General features: G+C 35.5%; 1 protein-coding gene across 1 annotated transcript in view; it reads right to left on the bottom strand.

Moving 5' to 3' along the window:
* MLLT3 (MLLT3 super elongation complex subunit) overlaps positions 1 to 18,547 on the bottom strand; it is a 231,890-nt gene that overhangs the window by 53,037 nt on the left and 160,306 nt on the right. Inside the window, exon 5 of the mRNA XM_016205491.2 lies at positions 6,804 to 7,508. Within this exon, the coding sequence (XP_016060977.1) occupies positions 6,804 to 7,508 (705 nt within the window). The remainder of the gene's footprint in view (positions 1 to 6,803; positions 7,509 to 18,547) is intronic.

Raw genomic sequence — 18,547 nt, 5'->3', positions numbered from 1 at the left:
CTTTCTTGGTAGTGATGCCAACTATAAGATGAATTCATGAGAAAATAAAATTTGTTTCACCCCAAAACTCCTCTTGAGGGCATTCCCTACTTTTAAACATGGCAACCATGGGCATGCTTCTTAATTTTTGAGCCTCAGTGTCCCCATCTATAAAATGGGGATAATAATATTACCTATTTCATAGAGTTGTTTCATGGGTTAGATGCGTTAAAACAAATCAAGTGCTTAGAATGGTGACTAGCACATAGAAAGCACTCAAGGAAAGTTTAGCTACAGCTGTAAGGTATCTCCATGGGATGGTAAAGCTAGTTGTGCAAAATCATGTTGAGTTACATGATTTAGACTTTGTGTCTAAAGATGACAGATGGGACAATGACATAAAGATCATGGGCCCTAGACTAAGAAACAATAATGTACTGAATAGGCAACGCAGCTCTCTTGCGGGAGGCTCATGGAATTTATTGAGAAACAATACAATAGAAAGTAAGTGAAAATGCCAGATTTGGGCAATTATTGATGACAACCAACGTATGCAATGTTAGGGCCCTCTGTCTATTCATGACCCTTGGCTACCTAACACTTCTAAGGAATTACTTAATTTAAAAACAGAAACCATTTGGGCTTAGTATGGTATCCAAACAAGGAAGAGAAAACCTTCTAACTCTGATTTGTTTTGTTTTAAAAAAATCTCCCTTTTAACTGCTTCAAATCTTTTTTTTGAAATTAGCCAGGAATGTGGCTGAATAAATGAACAGTTGATTGGTTTGACTGCGTGACCTTCTTCTGATTACATCTAACACACAAAACAAACAAAAACAAGGTCAGGTGAAATTTCTCCATGCACCCAACAAAGGTAACTTTCTTCCAACTGTTTTACTTAACGTTGCACACTGAGATGAATCTACCAGAGGGAGAATTGCAACTCTTCAGGTATTTTTACCTCCAGTTATAAAATACAAAGAACAGGAGTCCAGAATGAGGGGCCCCCCCAGGAGAGCCGGGCAGCCCTTTAATGAATGGCCTCTCCAGCTGCTCACTCACCGTACTTACAGACTTTACAGCTCTTGCATGTGCTGGAATTACAAGTCATTAAAAAGCCACTTTGAAAACACAATAAAGACCTTCTTCTCTGACTGCAACAACCTTCCATCATATAAAAACCTAAGGCCAATGCTTCAACAGCAGGACATTTACTGCCAGCTCCAGACAGTTTAAGCAGGGCAAGGAACAGGGTGGGGCGGGAGGAAATGAGGCACAACAAAAGAAGGGAAGTTTCTTTTTCTTTCTCCTTCCTTTTTTTCTTTTCAAAAGAAACTTCTGCAAAGGTGGTTTGAAGTCTTTGTCCTGTAACTGAACTACCACCTACTCTTGGGAAAAATGCTCCCATCTGATGAGATTTCGCATTTCTCCCTCAAAAAAATAGATTTTACCCAAGAAAGCACTTTGGTAAGCCAAAACTATCCAAAGACATGATTAAAATCTCATTTCTCACACTATAAACTGAAGGATGAAACATATTACCAAACGTAACCTGCCCATTTTCAAGGAAAAATAATTAAAACTTTTAACTTCTGCACTTTTAAATTATGATTAAATTTCTACAAAGCAAGGCAAAAAAGTGAAGGCAATGATAAGGAATTTACTACCATACATGAATCCGACCATAAATGGTTATTTTAATTTTCTTTTACTGTTTTTTCCCTCCTGCTCTGCCATGAATACCAAACTTCCTCAAATCACAAAACAAGATCAACTCAACAGAGAAGCAGAGTTATATCAAAAACAAAAACTAGGAAATTACAGAAGTGAAAGACATCTGGGGTCTTTTTTTATTGTCAATTAAAAGTTTAAACAGGTTAGCACAAACCACAATTACAAACTTTTGATTGATGTTGATACACTTAGATCCTTACCCTTTCCTAGCTCCTAGTCAATGCCTTCAGTAGTAAGAACAGTAATTTTCCGTAAGTGACCTCTACGGCCACAAAAAGATAAATTCCTAAACCAAAAACAGCTTCATTCTAATTGGAATTACCTAGGTTCTTGAATGCAAAATATTCTCAATGCTAACATTTATGTACATAGCAAAAACATGTTCTTACCATGTTTTCTGTATTTGCTAAATGCTCAGCTACTATAAAAAACAGTCCTTCTGCCTCCCAACCTGCCCTCCCCAAACCTCACCTCCTAAATTCTGTAAGGGAAATGTACTTACGGACTTCCATGTGACAATATTATATTTCTTTATAAAATGGGAAATATTTCAGGAATTACAAAATATATTTAAAAATTACTCTTTTGGTCATATTAATAGTAACCCAAAGGTAAGTCATTTCTTAGTATATCCTCTGTTAAGAGTAACAGTAATTAAAAGAAAAAACTACCAAGAACCTACTCGATGCAGTGATAGGTATGTTTTTATCCTTTATCTCATTTAATTAGAAAGCTAAAAGATCCTTGGAAACGTTGACTTAACTTTTAATTTAAAACTTAGAATCTTTGCAAGTAACAAGTGTTGACAAAGATGTGGACAAAAGGGAACCCTTGTGCACTGTTGTTGGGATTGTAAATTGGCATAGCCACTAAAGAAAACAGTACAAGGTTCTGTATAAAATTAAAAACACAACTACCATACAATTCACCAATTTCAGTTTTGAACATTTATCCAAAGAAAATGAAAACACTCATTTGAAAAGATATATGCATTCCTACTTCACGGAAGCATTATTTACAGCAGCCATGACATAGAAGCAACTTAGATATCCACTGATAGATGAATGAATAAAGAAGATGTGGTAGATATATCTACAATGTAATATTATTCAGACATAGGAAAGAATGAAACTGAAATAAGGTATGTGGCAAAACCAACTGCAATTGATAACAGCTATAGGAATTGTCAACAAGGAAGTAAGATTTATGATATAAAATCCCCTCACTGTATTTATGGCTTAAAATTGGCAGAAACCAGCTCAATCCAACATGGTGACTAGGTAACCCCTAGTCTCATTATATACTCATTGTAATATATTAGTATGCTAAATGACACACCACACATTGCCATCATAGGAAACAGAAGGCCCATGTAAGGACAAAATATGGCCAACAGAGCTCCTCCGAGAAATTTCCACCCCATTCCCAAGAAGATCCTAAATATTCCTCCCTTTTATTGAATAACCTACACCCCCGCCCCCTATTAAATGCACCTCAATAAAGGAAGCAAATTCTGCTAACAGAAGGCTGCTCTGCCTGTGAAGTAGCCTCCTATCTGTTTCACCACGTCACTAATAAACTCACCTTCACTTTAAACTCTATGCTGGCTTGCGTTTGAATTCTTTCCTGCACAAAACCAAGAACCCACAGTGGGTGGTGAACCCTCAGGTTCCCAGGCTCCCAGAATGCCTGCATCAAAATCTCGCCATTTGAGACAACATGGATGGACGTAGAGGGTGTTTATGCTAAGTGAAATAAGTGAAAGAAAGACAAATACTGTATCATTTCACTTATATGTGAAATCTAAAAAGACGGAACAAATAAAACAGATGCATAGATACAAAGAACAAACTGATAGTTGTGAGAGGGTTGGGTAGTGGTGAGATGGGCAAAAATGTGAAGGGGATTAAGAGGTACAAAGTTATAGTTATAAGATAAATAAGTCATGAGGATGTAATGTACAGCATTGGGAATACAGTCAATAATATCACAATAACTTTGTATGGTGATAGATGATTACTAGGCTTCTTGTGGTGATTACTTCATAAGGTATATAAATGTCAAATCACTGCTGTACACCTGAAACAATATATATTGTATATCAACTATTCTTTAATCAAAAAGAGGTCTAGCCCTGGCTAGGTGGCTCAGGTGGTTGGAGGGTCATCCCACACACCAAATAGGTGGCGGGTTCTACTCCCAGTCAGGGCACATGTATGGATTGCAGGTTAGAGCCCCAGCTGGGTGAGTACAGGAGGCAGCCAATCAATGTTTCTCTCTCACATCAATGTTTCTCTCTCTCAAAATCAATTAAAAAATATATCCTTGGGTGAGGATTTTTAAAAAAGAGCTTTACATTCCAGAATGAAATTTAAAAAAACAAAACAAACTTAGAGTCTTTGTCCTGTGTTTTTCCACAGGATATACGTAACACATGCATATCAATATTGCTATCATATATCTCCTCAAGGCAAAATTCAGAGCAACATGACAGATATTCCAAGTACCTTTTCCCCTTTAAAATATATAAGCCACACACTTAAAAAAGGACAGGAGAATTCTGCAGTATTTTTGAATATCAAAAAAATCTTTCAATGCTTTGGGTTATAAAGGTTTCCAGAAGCCAAATCATACATAACAATGGCTAACTCACATTTTTAGATCAGTGTACTAAGTGCTTTACTATTTAGATTGACTGTTTTCACAATAATCTTACAAAGTAAATACTATTTTAGTTGCCATTTCACAAAACACACACACACACAAAGCTGAGAAACAGAGAAGATTAAATCGTTTGCCCAAGATCACAGGTACAGGTGAGATTCAAAATACAGTCAGCCTGTCTCACACCAGAATGCAAACACCTAAATACTTCATTACTTGACTACCTATCTACCTAAGCACTTATCCACAAATAACTGATCCCACAGAAACCATGCAGGCAAACAAACCATGGATGAAGATTTTTAAAGGTATTGCTTTGAATAAATATACCAAGTTGAACATAAAGTCTGTGAAAAGAAAAGCCATACCTTATAAATCATATGTAAAAGAGAGGGCACCAGAGGCAAACAAAAACAAGGACACACAAAATCATCTAAAGAGAAAGATAATCTATGAAATTTTCATGTACTTTCATATGAAGCTTTAATACTGCTTTGTGAATGCCATTGGTCTTGTCATAAATCAGCAATCATTTGAGAAAGATGCCTTTAAGAATTTTGACCCTGACCAACTATAGGAAATGACCCACCTTCTGAAATAAAAATTTCACAAACCATTATTTACCCATACTAATTACAATGTATTCTGACTTTTTAAAAATACTGACAATGACATGTTAAATTGATTTCATGGCTCACCAGTGAATCACAACCCATAATTTAAAAACCTCTGTTCTAGAAGAATCGCAACATGTCAGAACAAAGTTGCTAAACTTGACAGTCTTGATAGACTAACCACACCCCAACTGCATCACTGAACATTTCAGGGTGATTTTAAATAGAAGTCAAACATACAAAAAAGTTAAAGGTAGCATCTGCCTTAGAGCAAGTTTTGATTTAAAAGGAGGGGTAAAAAACAAAGGAGGAAAAATAAATGCTTGAAATATTGGAATAAACTTATCAGCACTCATCTCCATTTCAAGAACTATCACTAGAAAGCCTTTACCAAACACTGGAATGAATTACTCAACCTCCAGTATTTTATATGCTACTCTGCTCCTAATAATGATCTTCTATTTAAATTTCAAGATTAGCTATAGAGTTGAGGGGAAGGAAGTGGTCTCTGGATGACCAGAGATCAGTACTGATGTCATGTCCTAACTCTAGCTGGCTTTCAACCCAAAACACAACAAACCCAGGAGAGATAATCTGCTACTAAAACCCCTTAACCCTTGCCAGCATTTGAACTAGGAACATTTGTGAAGTAACTCTGGGGAACAGAAAGAGAAGTAGTATTCTAAAATTGCCAGCAATTTTTAGCCAGACATTTTCCTTGACCATTGTCTAGAAATATTGACAAGCCAAAGTAAGGAGATTATTGGGACTGATCATGACTGATAAGTATTGGTAGAAGGTCAAAGTTAGAGAAAAAGGAAGTGTGAGGAAGAGAGAACTTCATAGTAAATGTTTCTATTCTATTTTCCAGAAATAGAATTGAATACTTTTAAATTACTAACAGTCCAGTCACTAAATGTAGGATTTCTTACACTGGTAGGTTAGAATAGATAACCTGAAAATCCCTTCCAACTCTGAGAAATCTGTAATTATAAGTTTAAATCTGAACATCAGGTAACATTTGGGGGAATACTGGATGGTCTTTTAGGTACCCACAAAAGGTAATCCCACTCATCGGAAAAAAACTTGTAATGAAGATCACAATAAAAGCATTACTACTCTGAGAAAACTAATAAGGAAAGTACAACTGTTGTACTTTTAAACCAGTGGTTATACAATGAAAAGAAAATTAAATATTTTTTATTATTTTTGACGGTTTTCAAAATACTCTCACTTGATTTCAGGAGCACATATATATGTTAAAATTTATCAAATTACATATGCATAGTATATTGTTATGTCAATTTTGCCTAGAAAATACTGTTTAAAAAATACTATCACTAGCTTTCCATTTACTTCAACAAATTACATCATTCCATTGATCAAAAAGATCAACATTATAGCTACACCCTAATATTTTCTAGGTTTCTTTTAAATGTATTGTCCTTTGTAGTCAACTTTTATTGTATTTTCCTTACTTCCCTAAATCAGCAATCACTGAAAAGCATAGTACCTAAGCTCTAATGACCATGTAAGTTTTTCTGCTGCAATTCGAATGACCCATTAGTCAATAAAGATATTGAATATATCTTTTCCTTAGCAACTTAAATCACAGCCTAAAACTCTGCAGATTTCTTAACGATTTCATGTCCTTCTTTCCATTAGTTAAAGAAATTCATTTCTAGGCACTTCCACACCGCCAGGCCACGGTTCAACTGCCGTTTTCTTCCCTCACTCCTTATCCTGAAGCTATCGGAAATAAAAATCTGAAAACTCAGAAGGGAAAGGAGGGAAGCCAACAAGACTACTCACATCAGATTTAGAGGACATATTCTCCTCAGCGTCGGAATCGTTGGGATCCACGATGTCATCGAATGGCGGTAAAGTTGGTTTCTTCTTCTCTGACGTCTCACTCTCAATTTTGACCTTTCCCATCTTGACATGAGATTTGTCCTTTATCTGTTTTTTGTCAGCAGAACAAGTGAGAATCAGCGGTGGTGCGCTAGAAAAACTTTTAAATAAAGCCTCTGAGCTACTCTTTTTCCTTTTTTTGGCTGAGAGTTCTTCAGAATCTGAAATGGGGGGCCTTTTACTAGGAGCCTTCTTCTCTTGCTGTCCACTGGTGATAGTGAGTAAGTTACTGTCTGGTTTTGGCTCTTTTGACATGGGTTTCGGTTCCTTGAAGGCCATCTTAGGAACTATTTTTTCTTCTTTCAGTGGTTTATTTTCTTTGGGTTTCTTAGAGGATTCTTTGGAAGATTTGTTGTGATCCCTGGAAGGTTCTTTGAAGGCACTTTTATGTTCTCTGGAGTCTTTAGAAGGTTTTTCCTTGTGCTCCTTCATTAATTTGTGAGGCTTTGAAAAACTGGTGCTGCTGCTGCTGCTGCTGCTACTGCTGCTGCTGCTACTGCTGCTGCTGCTGCTGCTGCTGCTGCTGCTACTGCTGCTGCTGCTGCTGCTGCTGCTACAGCTGCTGCTGCTGCTACTGCTGCTGGTATGAACACTCCTGTTAGGGTCCTGCAAAAAGGGGAGAAGAAATGAGACTCAAAGCTGAATGGCAACAAAGAGTCAAAAGCCACTTTCCTTGCATTCCCTCTGCACGAAATGATCCCCTTTTCATTGCTCTCGAAGTAATTTTCATGGAAACCAACCACCACAGAGTAACAGGTGGAAATAGAGTGTGCGTGTGTGAGAAACATGGTGAACGAGGGCTACTGCGGATCAAGGAATCTAATGAGCCACACTGTTTCCTTAATCATGAGAAGCGTGGCATTCTAAACATTTCAATTCAACAAATGTTGACTAAATGCTTGTTTGGGAAGATACAAAGATGGATAACACATGGCCCCACTTTTTAAATTTTATTTATTTTTCAATTATAGTTGATGTACAACATTAGATTAGTTTCAGGTGTACAACCCAGTGATTACACAATTATATGACTTAACAAAGTGATCACCCTGATAAATCTAGGATCCATCTGACACCATACATAGTTATTAGAATATTATTGACTCTATTCCCTATGCTGTACTTTACATCTGCATGACTGTTCTGTAACCACCAATTTGTATTTCTTAATCCCTTCACTTTTTCCACCCATCCCCCAATAACCCTCCCCTCTGGCAATCATCAAAATGTTCTCTGTATCTGTAAGTCGGTTTCTGTTCTGCTTGTTCATTTGTTTTGCTTTTTAGATTCCACATATAAGTGAAATCATATGGCATTTGTCTTTCTCTGCCTGACTTATTTCACTCAGCACAATACCCTCTAGGTCTATCCATGTTGTTGCAGAAGGCAAGATTTCCACATGCCCCACTCTTAATAACTGTGGCGTATCTATGATTCATTGTTGCTATAAGAGCCACCTATATAGTGCTATGACAAAAAAAAAAAAAAAAAGAAAGCAGGGGATAAATAATTCTGTTGGGAGTACTGGGAAAGAATAATTCAGAAATTTACAGAGAATTGACACCTGAATTAAGTCCCTGAGGATAAGCAGTTAATACTAGAAAGAGAAGAATGAAAAAGTACTTGGAGACGAGAGACTAGAATGAACGAAAACAATGAGGGATCAAAGCACAGATTATATTTGTGGAGCAGCATCCAGCTTTGAGAGAGAGCTGGAAACATAGCCCAGGGTCACATAGTGAGGCCAGATCATATTAAATTTTAAATGGTTTTTTAATATAAAGAATAAAGACCCCAGCCAAAAATAAAATTATTCTGTTTGAGATTAAAAGCAATTATTTTGTTATCCAAACTTCAGCACTTAAAAAATATGTCTCCCATCCACTAGCAAAGAAAATAAAGAAACCTAACAGTTTAAATCTAACAGAAATAAAGATTTCACCTAACAGTCATCAAAGGAAAGGAAAAATCTTTATCAATTACTGTTGTGTGATCATAAGGAAAGAGTTAATTGCTGTCTATTTTGTTTCAAATATGTTACCAATTTTTTCACTCATGTAAATACCTCAAAATATATAACCTTTCTCTCTAGGCACAAAATTCAAGTCCACACTTAGACTATTTGTGAACCTCTATCATTAACAGTAAAAATAAGAAACAGAAGTAAATCCTGGAAGTGCGAAAATACACAGAATACTAAAAGAAGAGCTCTTTCTCACTTACTTCCCCTTTCTAACGCAACCAAAGGCAAATAAATGTTCAGATTTCAACTGGAATTTACATCTTCAGACTCGCTTATTATGTTTCACTCTAACTCACCCACTTAAGGTCAATGATATGTAAACCAATCCTCTATTCCTTAAATATCTAACATGACACAAAAAATATAGTAGGCAGGGACTATGCTTTTCAGTTACATGCACAATCCACTTATTGGATCTATTGGTGGGGGAAGCATATATATGGATAATAGAAAGTAATACCCAAAATGAAAAATTATTGTTCTGCGTTAGTGGGATTATGTGTCTTTTCCTTTTACAATTTTTTTCTTACTTACTCAACAACAAAATGACACATACCAATTATTCCATTTTTTCCCTCTCAAGTGAGCATTTGGTTTCAAAATTCTAAAATGGATAGAGTTACAAAGCAAAGACATGGTTTTATGCATCAAAGTAGATAATTCCTTACAAAACATCTTAATCTGAGTCCTGAAAGCAGAACACTAAAGATAGTATTCATATTACTGAAACTACATTATTTTACAAATTCTATTACAAGACATTTCCTGCCATGTTAAGCAATACAATGAATAATTAAAATAAAGTATAATGGACAAACTAAATTAAGGAAGAACATTTTGAAATCTAATATCCCTGAGTTTTCTTTTTTGTTGTTGTTAACCGGTTTGTTGACTCACTGAGTTTTGGCAATTTGCAATCAGTATTCTAATTATGGCTTCCAAAAACCCAAGCATTGTTGTCTAATAGTCAACCTTATGGAGTATTACAGGTATTTTTATAAATGTAACTTATAAAATACGTAAGTTTTAACCTACCAACAAATATTCTAATGTTAAGCATTAAAATATAGTAACATTTCAGCACGAACAAAAATAAAAGGACTTCTATATAGGGGTTCTTCCATGATTTATTTTTAAAATCCTTTTGTAGTACAAACTGTAATTCTTAACACAAAGTACACAGTGGTAAATGACACAGGTTCTTGTGTCATAGAAAGTTCAAATTCTCTACTTAATTGCATACATATGATGTTAAGTACAAAACTCCAGAAATTTTATAACTTTTACACCCCATGTTGGTCTAGGTTTTTAATGCATACCAGCACCTTTTAACCCACCCAACAAATCTTGGTACAAGCAAGTGACCCAACCATTCTTGTTCCTTCAACTTTACGGAAAATCTTTCTTTAAGCTGAGACAACTCAGAGCTAAGAAGGGAAACATATTCAGTAACAACACCCCAGACAAATAAAAATTTAGAAAATAACAAAAAGATGAGAGAATGGTTTCTGTTTCATAGGGTTACATTTTCTGTGATCAATAGCAAAGTACAAATGTATGTCACCTGACGCCATATTCACACATGTCACAAATGCAAAACAAAGGCTGACATACAAAGTCAGGAATTAAATTGTTACTGAAACAGAATAAAAGCTTTCATTGAATTTCAGCCCATCTATCCCTTATATATTGGGAATCAAGTCACTGGCTTTTAAATTTTTTTACTGAGCTATTAATCTCAACATGAAGTGCCACTCAGCAGCACAGACTAATTACCATTCAATGTGAAGTTTACACATGTTGTATAATTCAAATTCTTTTTGCCTGAGGCTGATTAAGACAAACTGAATATCAATATTAGGAACAGCATGTGTGCATAATTCAAATCTCAAATATTTAAGGTGAATGACTGTTTAAATATAAATATACATGTGTTTGTACTAACTTTACAGCCTGTGAATATAGGGTTCGGTATTTTTTTTTCATCTACGCATGCTTCCTTGTTTTAATTTTCTGGAACAGAGATTGTATAATCTGTTATACATTTAATGTATAATCTCTTCTAATACTACTTGTCAGCAACCCAGGCTTAAGAGAAGGTGTAACTATTGGTTAGAATAAGGTTTTCTGACTATATGTGATTTTTTAATTTCCATGTTATCACCATGTCTTCTTTCTAGTACCATTGATAATACAAAGATTATTCTCTATCTCCTGTTTCTTCCTCTAGCTATCCTCTTAATTTTGGCCTCTGTCCTACTTTAATTGGCTTTTGCATTGTGTAAGATTTTTAGTTCATTCGTATCTTATTCAGTGAAATTTGCATATGGACAAATAAACTCTCCTAGAAGAGACTTATTCATCCCAAACCAATAGAGTTTATTTGTCCAAGGTACATGTTAAAAGGACACTTCCTAGAAATTGTACCAAGAGATTATGCAGATAAAGAGGCTGGGAAAACCATGATAATCAAAGACTGGCCTTCAAAATAGAAGCCTCTTCCATAATGTCATTAAATGCTTGACAAATGGCACAGAAGGATGAAATACCATCTGAGGCTATGAATAAAGTATAAATATTCAGAATTCTGGAGAAAACAATGAACCTTGAATTTGACTTGCCGTCCCCCACTTCAATCCCAAATCCAACCCATTTCTCTCTCCTGAACAAGTCAGCTCTGGGGACCAGTAGGGAGTGAGTGGGGCCTGAAGAATGTGGGCAGGAATTATAGTCATCTTCAGAGAGGACTGGTGCAGGAGTGCTCTGTTCTGGGCTCCAAGCAAGACCCAGAAGAGTTCTGCATGTAGATAACTGCACTAGTGTGGACAGCATCCCTGGCCCAAAAGGAGCTCAGGAGTCACTCAGTAGAAGGGAGATTAAGATTATACTCTACTCTCCAGGTTGGGGAGTGCAAGAAGACCAAAAGGAAGGCAAAGAGTCCTCCAGGTCAAAAAAATACACAACATGTCTTTGATACAGTGCAGGCTGAGATGCCTGTGCCTTTCATCATTTACAGGATACAACCACCTAAGGTCCCCTAAGAGCTCAATCTAAACCCTAATGCACATATATATAACATACCTAAGGGTGAGAGAGCGTAGGAGAGAGCAGACCTGACAGTTCTGCAGGACACCAATGAAATATCAGAGTCAAAAATAGTATGACTACTTAAGGAGAGTCAACTAGAGAAAAAATGTAATTTATACAGATTACAAAATAAATTAAAATTTAAAAAGTAAAGTCCTCAAGCTGAATAATTCAGCAGATACATTAAAGGAGAAGATAGACTATAACTGGTGGCATGAAGGGTCAACTGGAAGAAAGCTCAAAGCATAAAGTAAAAATACAAAGATATGAAAATCATAATGGTTTTAAAAAGAAAGTAGACTTAAAGAACAGATCGAGGCAATCTAGCTAGCATACCAACCATAGGAAAAGTTCCAGAAGAGGCTCTAGAAAGAGAAAAAGGGAATGATAGAAGAGAGGCAATAACTAAAGTAATATGGAAAAAAATTTCCACGAACTAAGGAAAAGACTGGACTGTGACTCTCCAAGATCCAGGCAGGACTAATGAGAGAAAAGATACATGCAAAAAACATTTGCTAAAATTCCTGAACTTTAAGGATAAAAGGAAAATCTTACAAGTTCCCAGAAAGAATCAAATTAACATTGAACTTCTCATTTGTAATACTGGAATAAAAAAAAGTAACATCTAGTCTGCTGGGAGAAAAAGCAACACAACTCAAACATCCTACATACACATGAAGTGTGAAAGAAACATTTGCCAAAATGTAAGGATTCAAAGAGTACATCACCCACTGCCCCATCTAAGGAAAGGACTTGCAAAGGAATTCAACCAAACAATAACTGAGTCAGGAAAGAGAATTTTATGTGCGGGAAAGTGGAGAGGAGACAAAACTGGGGTGCAATGTGCCTTGCCCTCTACACACAATTAAATCTTAATGGATAATACACTATGTGAAATATGTCATATAAGTGCTTAATATGAATTCCTAAAAGACTGAATTATTAGATGGGTACAAGATTTATCGGGATGGTCACTTAGTAAGTTATACAAGGTCTAATCACTGGGTGTACACCTTAAACTAATATTATACTGTATGTCAACTGTAATTGAAAAATAAAAAATAGCCCTGGTGAGGCAGCTCAGTTGGTCAGAGCATCATCCTGATATGCCAAGGCTGCGGTTCAATCCCCAGTCAGGGCACATACAAGAATCAACCAGTGAATGCATAAATAAGTGGAATATTAAATCAATCTCTCTCTCTCTCAAAATCAATAAATTAAAAATATATTATAAAAAATAAAAATTAAAAATGATTTAGAAATAAACCTGAATTATCTCCATAGAAATTTAGGAATGATAGAAGAAGATCAGTAAGTGTCAAGGTGAAGGAAAATGTTGGTATCATTTTTCATATTAAAGTAGGGAAAAATCAGATTATGAGCAATTGAAAGGGAAGGTAGACAATAATAAAATGGAACAGTACAGGACTGCCACATAAACAAGGGGAAACTAGGAAATGAAAATTGACCTGAAAATACAAGCAAAACTACAAAAATTGAAAAAAAGTCACAAATATACATAATGACAAGGTATAAAGTGATAAAATTAAGTATCACTCATTAGAATAAAAGAGAAAGCCAAATTCCCCCACTAAAAGATAGACTGTCAGACGGGGGTAAAAGATAAAAGTCATATACAGATTGTAAGAAGCACTTGAAATCGAAAGACTGAAAAAAAGTTTAAAACAGGAGGATGAGCCAAGAAATATCAGCTAAGCTCTCCCAAAAGAAAGTATGAGTACTATATTAATATCACACAATGTAGAATTCAAGGTTAGGAGGACCAAACAGCATGAAAAAATTAAAAGCTAAATTATACAAGGCAAAAGGTAATGAAATGTAAAAAACAAAACTTGAAAAATGTTTCATTGAAATAAGAAATCAATACATCATTGTGGAAAATGGACATATCTAACAAGAAGAAATCAGCACAGACATAATGAAACTAAAACAATCCAGAAACTTGGTTTAATAATGACATAAGACTTTCTATCTCTTGAATAAAGCTTACAATTTTTATGTGCCCAAGGAACACTGAAAAAAATCAATCATAAAATAAGCTTTAAAATACTCTTTTCAAAATGTTTGAATAGATTATGCAGTTGACCATACTCTAATAAAATTAGAAAAATAAAGACAAAGAAATCAGTCAAAAGAAAACAATAAAAAGAGCGTTTGAAATTTTAAAAAATCTAGGAACACAGCAAAACATATGCTCAAAGGAAAATGCATAGCCTTTGTTGCATTCATTTCCAAACAGAGAGGAGAGGAGTTGGGGAGGAAAGATGCACGTAGCACTCTGAGAAACTAGAAATAGATCCACAAATATGAAAACATTATAATATCAAATATAATGGAGAGCGTAAAATAAGTAAATTGCACCAACACATACACTTTGAAATAAGGGCCTTAACTATATATTTAGGGTTCAAATTCTAAGGTAAAAATTATCAAGTTAATTCTGATTTAAAGGAGATCTACAATCTGTTTTTCAAAATCAATTAAAAGAGGTGAAGTTTCTTGAATTTAAAATCATCATCTACCATAAAAGAAATAAAATTAATGAGAGGATAGCAATTTATAAATATTTCAAAAAAAGTAGGTAAATACCAAAATAGTCAAACAGTTCAAAATGGTTGTGTGTGTGTGTGTGTATGTGTGTGTTATGGGGGGGAAGGTAGAGTACAGCAGACTACTGATGACTTTCATGAACTTTTTAGCACAATTTGACTCTGTACTATAAATGTTTTATTTAAAGTTAATATAAGACACTAAGATTGTGAAGCAGAAATCATTTCAACAATTAGTAGGACTAATAAAAACCCAAACCAAATTTACTTAAACACCAAGGCCAACTAGAAGTGACAAGACCCAAAACTTAACATTTATTAGTTAGTCAATGGGTAAGAGACTAAAAGAACATTACGTAAGTGGAAGAAAAATGGCACTTGAGAATAGCAATGGGGGTCTTTCATTCAATAATAATCTAAATGGCCTTGGCCTGTGCATAAAAATAAAACAAAAAACCACAAACTGTTTACACACACATAATAAAGAAAAAGAAAAGTCTTCTGTTACAGGACACGGTGCTTCGAAGGATTTTATTTGTTTTGATTTCTTTAAATAATATTGTACCATTTTTTGAAGGTGACACTCCACCAGGAAATTAGAGAGAACTCTGAAATATACCCCCCACAGCTGGGCAGTGAGGCATTTCTAAGCCTGACAGGGAGGGGCAGCCCACAATTTTAAGGAATTGAAGAATCACATCCTCAAAGTCCTCAGTTTGCCTGGATCTGTAAAAAGGACAGTCAATGCAGATATAACTATACCTACAGAAACACAAGTAAGTCTGCACTGTGCACAGTGACAAGATACAGCAATCGCCTTATCAGTTAAGCATGAACCAGTAAGTAGCACGAAAGGGGGTCAAACAACATGCTAACCATTCAAGGACAGAATCCAGACGATAACAGATTCCCCTCAGTCACATCTGGCTGTGAGTTCTGCCGGTTCTTTAAGACAAATTCGCCTTCATAACATGTACAAAGAACAGTTACATCTGAGAACCGGGGAGCAAAGGAGACCCACGTGAGGACTTTCACGAGAAAGTCAGTATGGACAGCTGTTCTTCGTAGGAAGATCGTCTGGTAGCAATGTGGTAGGGAGGCTGGAATGGGTGGAAGGTGAGAAAAGAGGCCACTTGGAGGGCTACTGCACCGTGGGGGGGGGGGGGGGGCGCAGTGTAACAGCTTACTGAACGCATACTAGTCCAGACTCCGATGTTGGAGTTTTATAACAATTAACTCAACAATCTTTCAAAGTGTCTATTAGCCACATTTCACAACGAGGAGACTGATTCACAGAAACAAATGTAACCAAGACACACATGTAATTAGTGGTAGAACTGAGATTCAAGCTGAGGACGTCTGACCCTAACACCCATCCTCTAAACCACTGTACTCCTATCAGGTCGATTGGTTTCAAAACCAACTGCCAATCTTGCCAACATAATCCAAGCTGGAAATGAAAGGGGGAAGAGTAGAACAGGGAAGGGCTCAGTGCCCTGAACGAGCATGCCTGCAAGCCCAGGCAGAACTACGGAAAGGAACTTACGTTCAGTTCCAGTAGAGGGGGTACAACTTTTTGGTAGGTGGCAAATATTCTGAAATCAGAGGCTCTTCCCGTATACATTTCAAGTGGCTTAAACTTTGAGCCTTTTATTACCAAATAAATATTTTCAGCTTGACAGACATTAAGATACTTATATTCAGAGGGCTTATGCGATGCTGGAAAATCAACCTTTCATATAATGTCTCTGCAGAACACACTATCTCCAATTATTTTAAATCACATCACAAAATACCTGTAAAATACTACATCTCACCTCACATATGCTTTAAAAATCAATGTAAATATCTGCCACACTACATAATTTGAAATGATAAAAATTTTTAGTGCTCAAATAAAACAAATTTTAAAGCTACAAAATAAATGGCTGTACAAGAAAGAAAATATGATAACAGCATACACATCTTAGCTATGAACAATCATTTTAACTAGTCATAACCATAAACAATGTTTACTAATTTTCAACTTTTAGAAATTAATCTACTCAGCTCAAATACTTGCTAAGTGACTTACATTTCCTTGTCAGTAAAATGGAGACCATATTACTTATACTATTATCAAGGTCAACTTGATAATTAAATAAGTTTAATATATGTAAAGTGCCTTTGTGTATATATGTATTATAATATAATACAGCCCTAGCCAGTTTGGCTCAGTGGTTAGAGTGTCAGCCTGTGGACTGAAGGGTCTCGGGTTTTGATTTGGTTGCAGGCTCCATCCCCAGCCCAGGTCCAGGCACATGTGGGAGGCAACCGATCCATGTATCTCTCTCACATCGATGTTTCTCTCCCCCTCCCTCCTTCCCTTCTATTCTCTCTGAAAAAGCAATAAAAAAAATATCCTCAGGTAAGGATTTAAATATATATATATGTAATGTGCTTGGCACATATTAGAAACTACGTGTAAGTACTTCCGATTACTACCACTACGGTTACAGCTACTACAGACAAGCGCATAAAACTTAAAATTTGTATTACATAATGCAATGTTATCAACTGTGACAATGCAAAAGTAAATGTCTGGATGGCAAACTGAAGGTAGAAACAGAATTGGAGAAGGGAAAGAAACTCCAGGATACCCTGAGCTTACAAATTTGAGAATGAAGAGAAACTGTCCGCAGTTGGCAGAACAAGAAGAGAGTTTTATATTCAACATCTAGAAAGTTATATCCAAGACAAGAACTGAAACAGTGTTGTATTGGGAGGAAAAGGGGATGAAGCAAATGAGCTAGATTCTCGTGTAGCAACAGAAGCATAAAGTTTGGAAATTTCTGGCAATAACCCTAGAACTTTAAAAAAAATCCATCAATCAACAAATAAGAAACAGATCATTTCCTTCCAGGAAGTAGGAAGGAGACTGGGGAAGAATACAATATAGAATTTTTAGTTTTTGCTAAGTACTATCTATCCTTTTCTATTTAATTCTTTTAAACCATGTACATGCATTATTTTGATATAAATTTCTTCAATCCCCCTAATATATTTTATATTCTCCCAAGAATAATCCTTTATTAAAGTCAAGTAAGTAGTTTAAAATCTTCCTTCCAAAAACACAAAACAATGATCAGGCCCACAGGGTTTATAAGAAAGTTCTAGTAAAAGACCATTTCAATTTCACAGAAACTCTTCCAAACAATGGAAAAGAGAACACATTTCTCACTTTATATGACAAATATTATCAAAGTAACAAAACTTGCCAAAAACCCCCCCAAAAAACTAAGAGAAAGAAAAATACACACTAATTTCACTCAAGAATATAGATGCAAAAATTCTGAATAAAATATTATCACAATCCAATTATGACTGGCAGGGGGGTGGATGAATGGGGGGATGGAGGAAACCACCCTACTAGAGCAAGCCCACATTGGTTTTTATCGAAAGAACTCAAGAGTAGCTTAGCATGGCAAAAATGCTTGTCAAGCACATTAACAGATTAAAGAAGAAAAAAAATGTCTGCTGCTCTCAAGAGATGAAAAAACATTATCTGATAAAAATAAAAATCTATGTGTTTTTTAAAAACTCTTAACAAAACAAGACTAGGGAATAAATTCCTTAACTTGGCAAACAGTAGCTGTTAAAATCTCATACAAACATTTCAAATGATGAATTATGAGAATTATACCCTTTAAAATCAGGAACTTTTATACTTAATATTTCACTGGTGGTCCTACTGACACAAAACCACAAAAGGCAGGGGACGGGAAAGACAGGAAAATTGAAAATAAAAATATATGAAAGGTGAAGGGATTGAGAAGTACAAACTAGCAGTTACAAAATAGTCACGGGGATGTAAAGTACAGCAAAGGGAATAGAGTCAATAATACTGTAATAACTATGTATGGTGTCAAGTGGGTACTAGATTTATTGGGAGAATTAATTTGTAAGTTATGTAAATGTCTAACCAC

The sequence above is a fragment of the Miniopterus natalensis genome, chromosome 12 (assembly GCF_054644295.1).
Source record: "Miniopterus natalensis isolate mMinNat1 chromosome 12, mMinNat1.hap1, whole genome shotgun sequence".
NCBI classification, from domain to species: Eukaryota; Metazoa; Chordata; class Mammalia; order Chiroptera; family Miniopteridae; genus Miniopterus; species Miniopterus natalensis.
The sequence above is the reverse complement of the archived record's forward strand: the minus strand, read 5'-3'. Positions and strand labels throughout refer to the sequence as shown.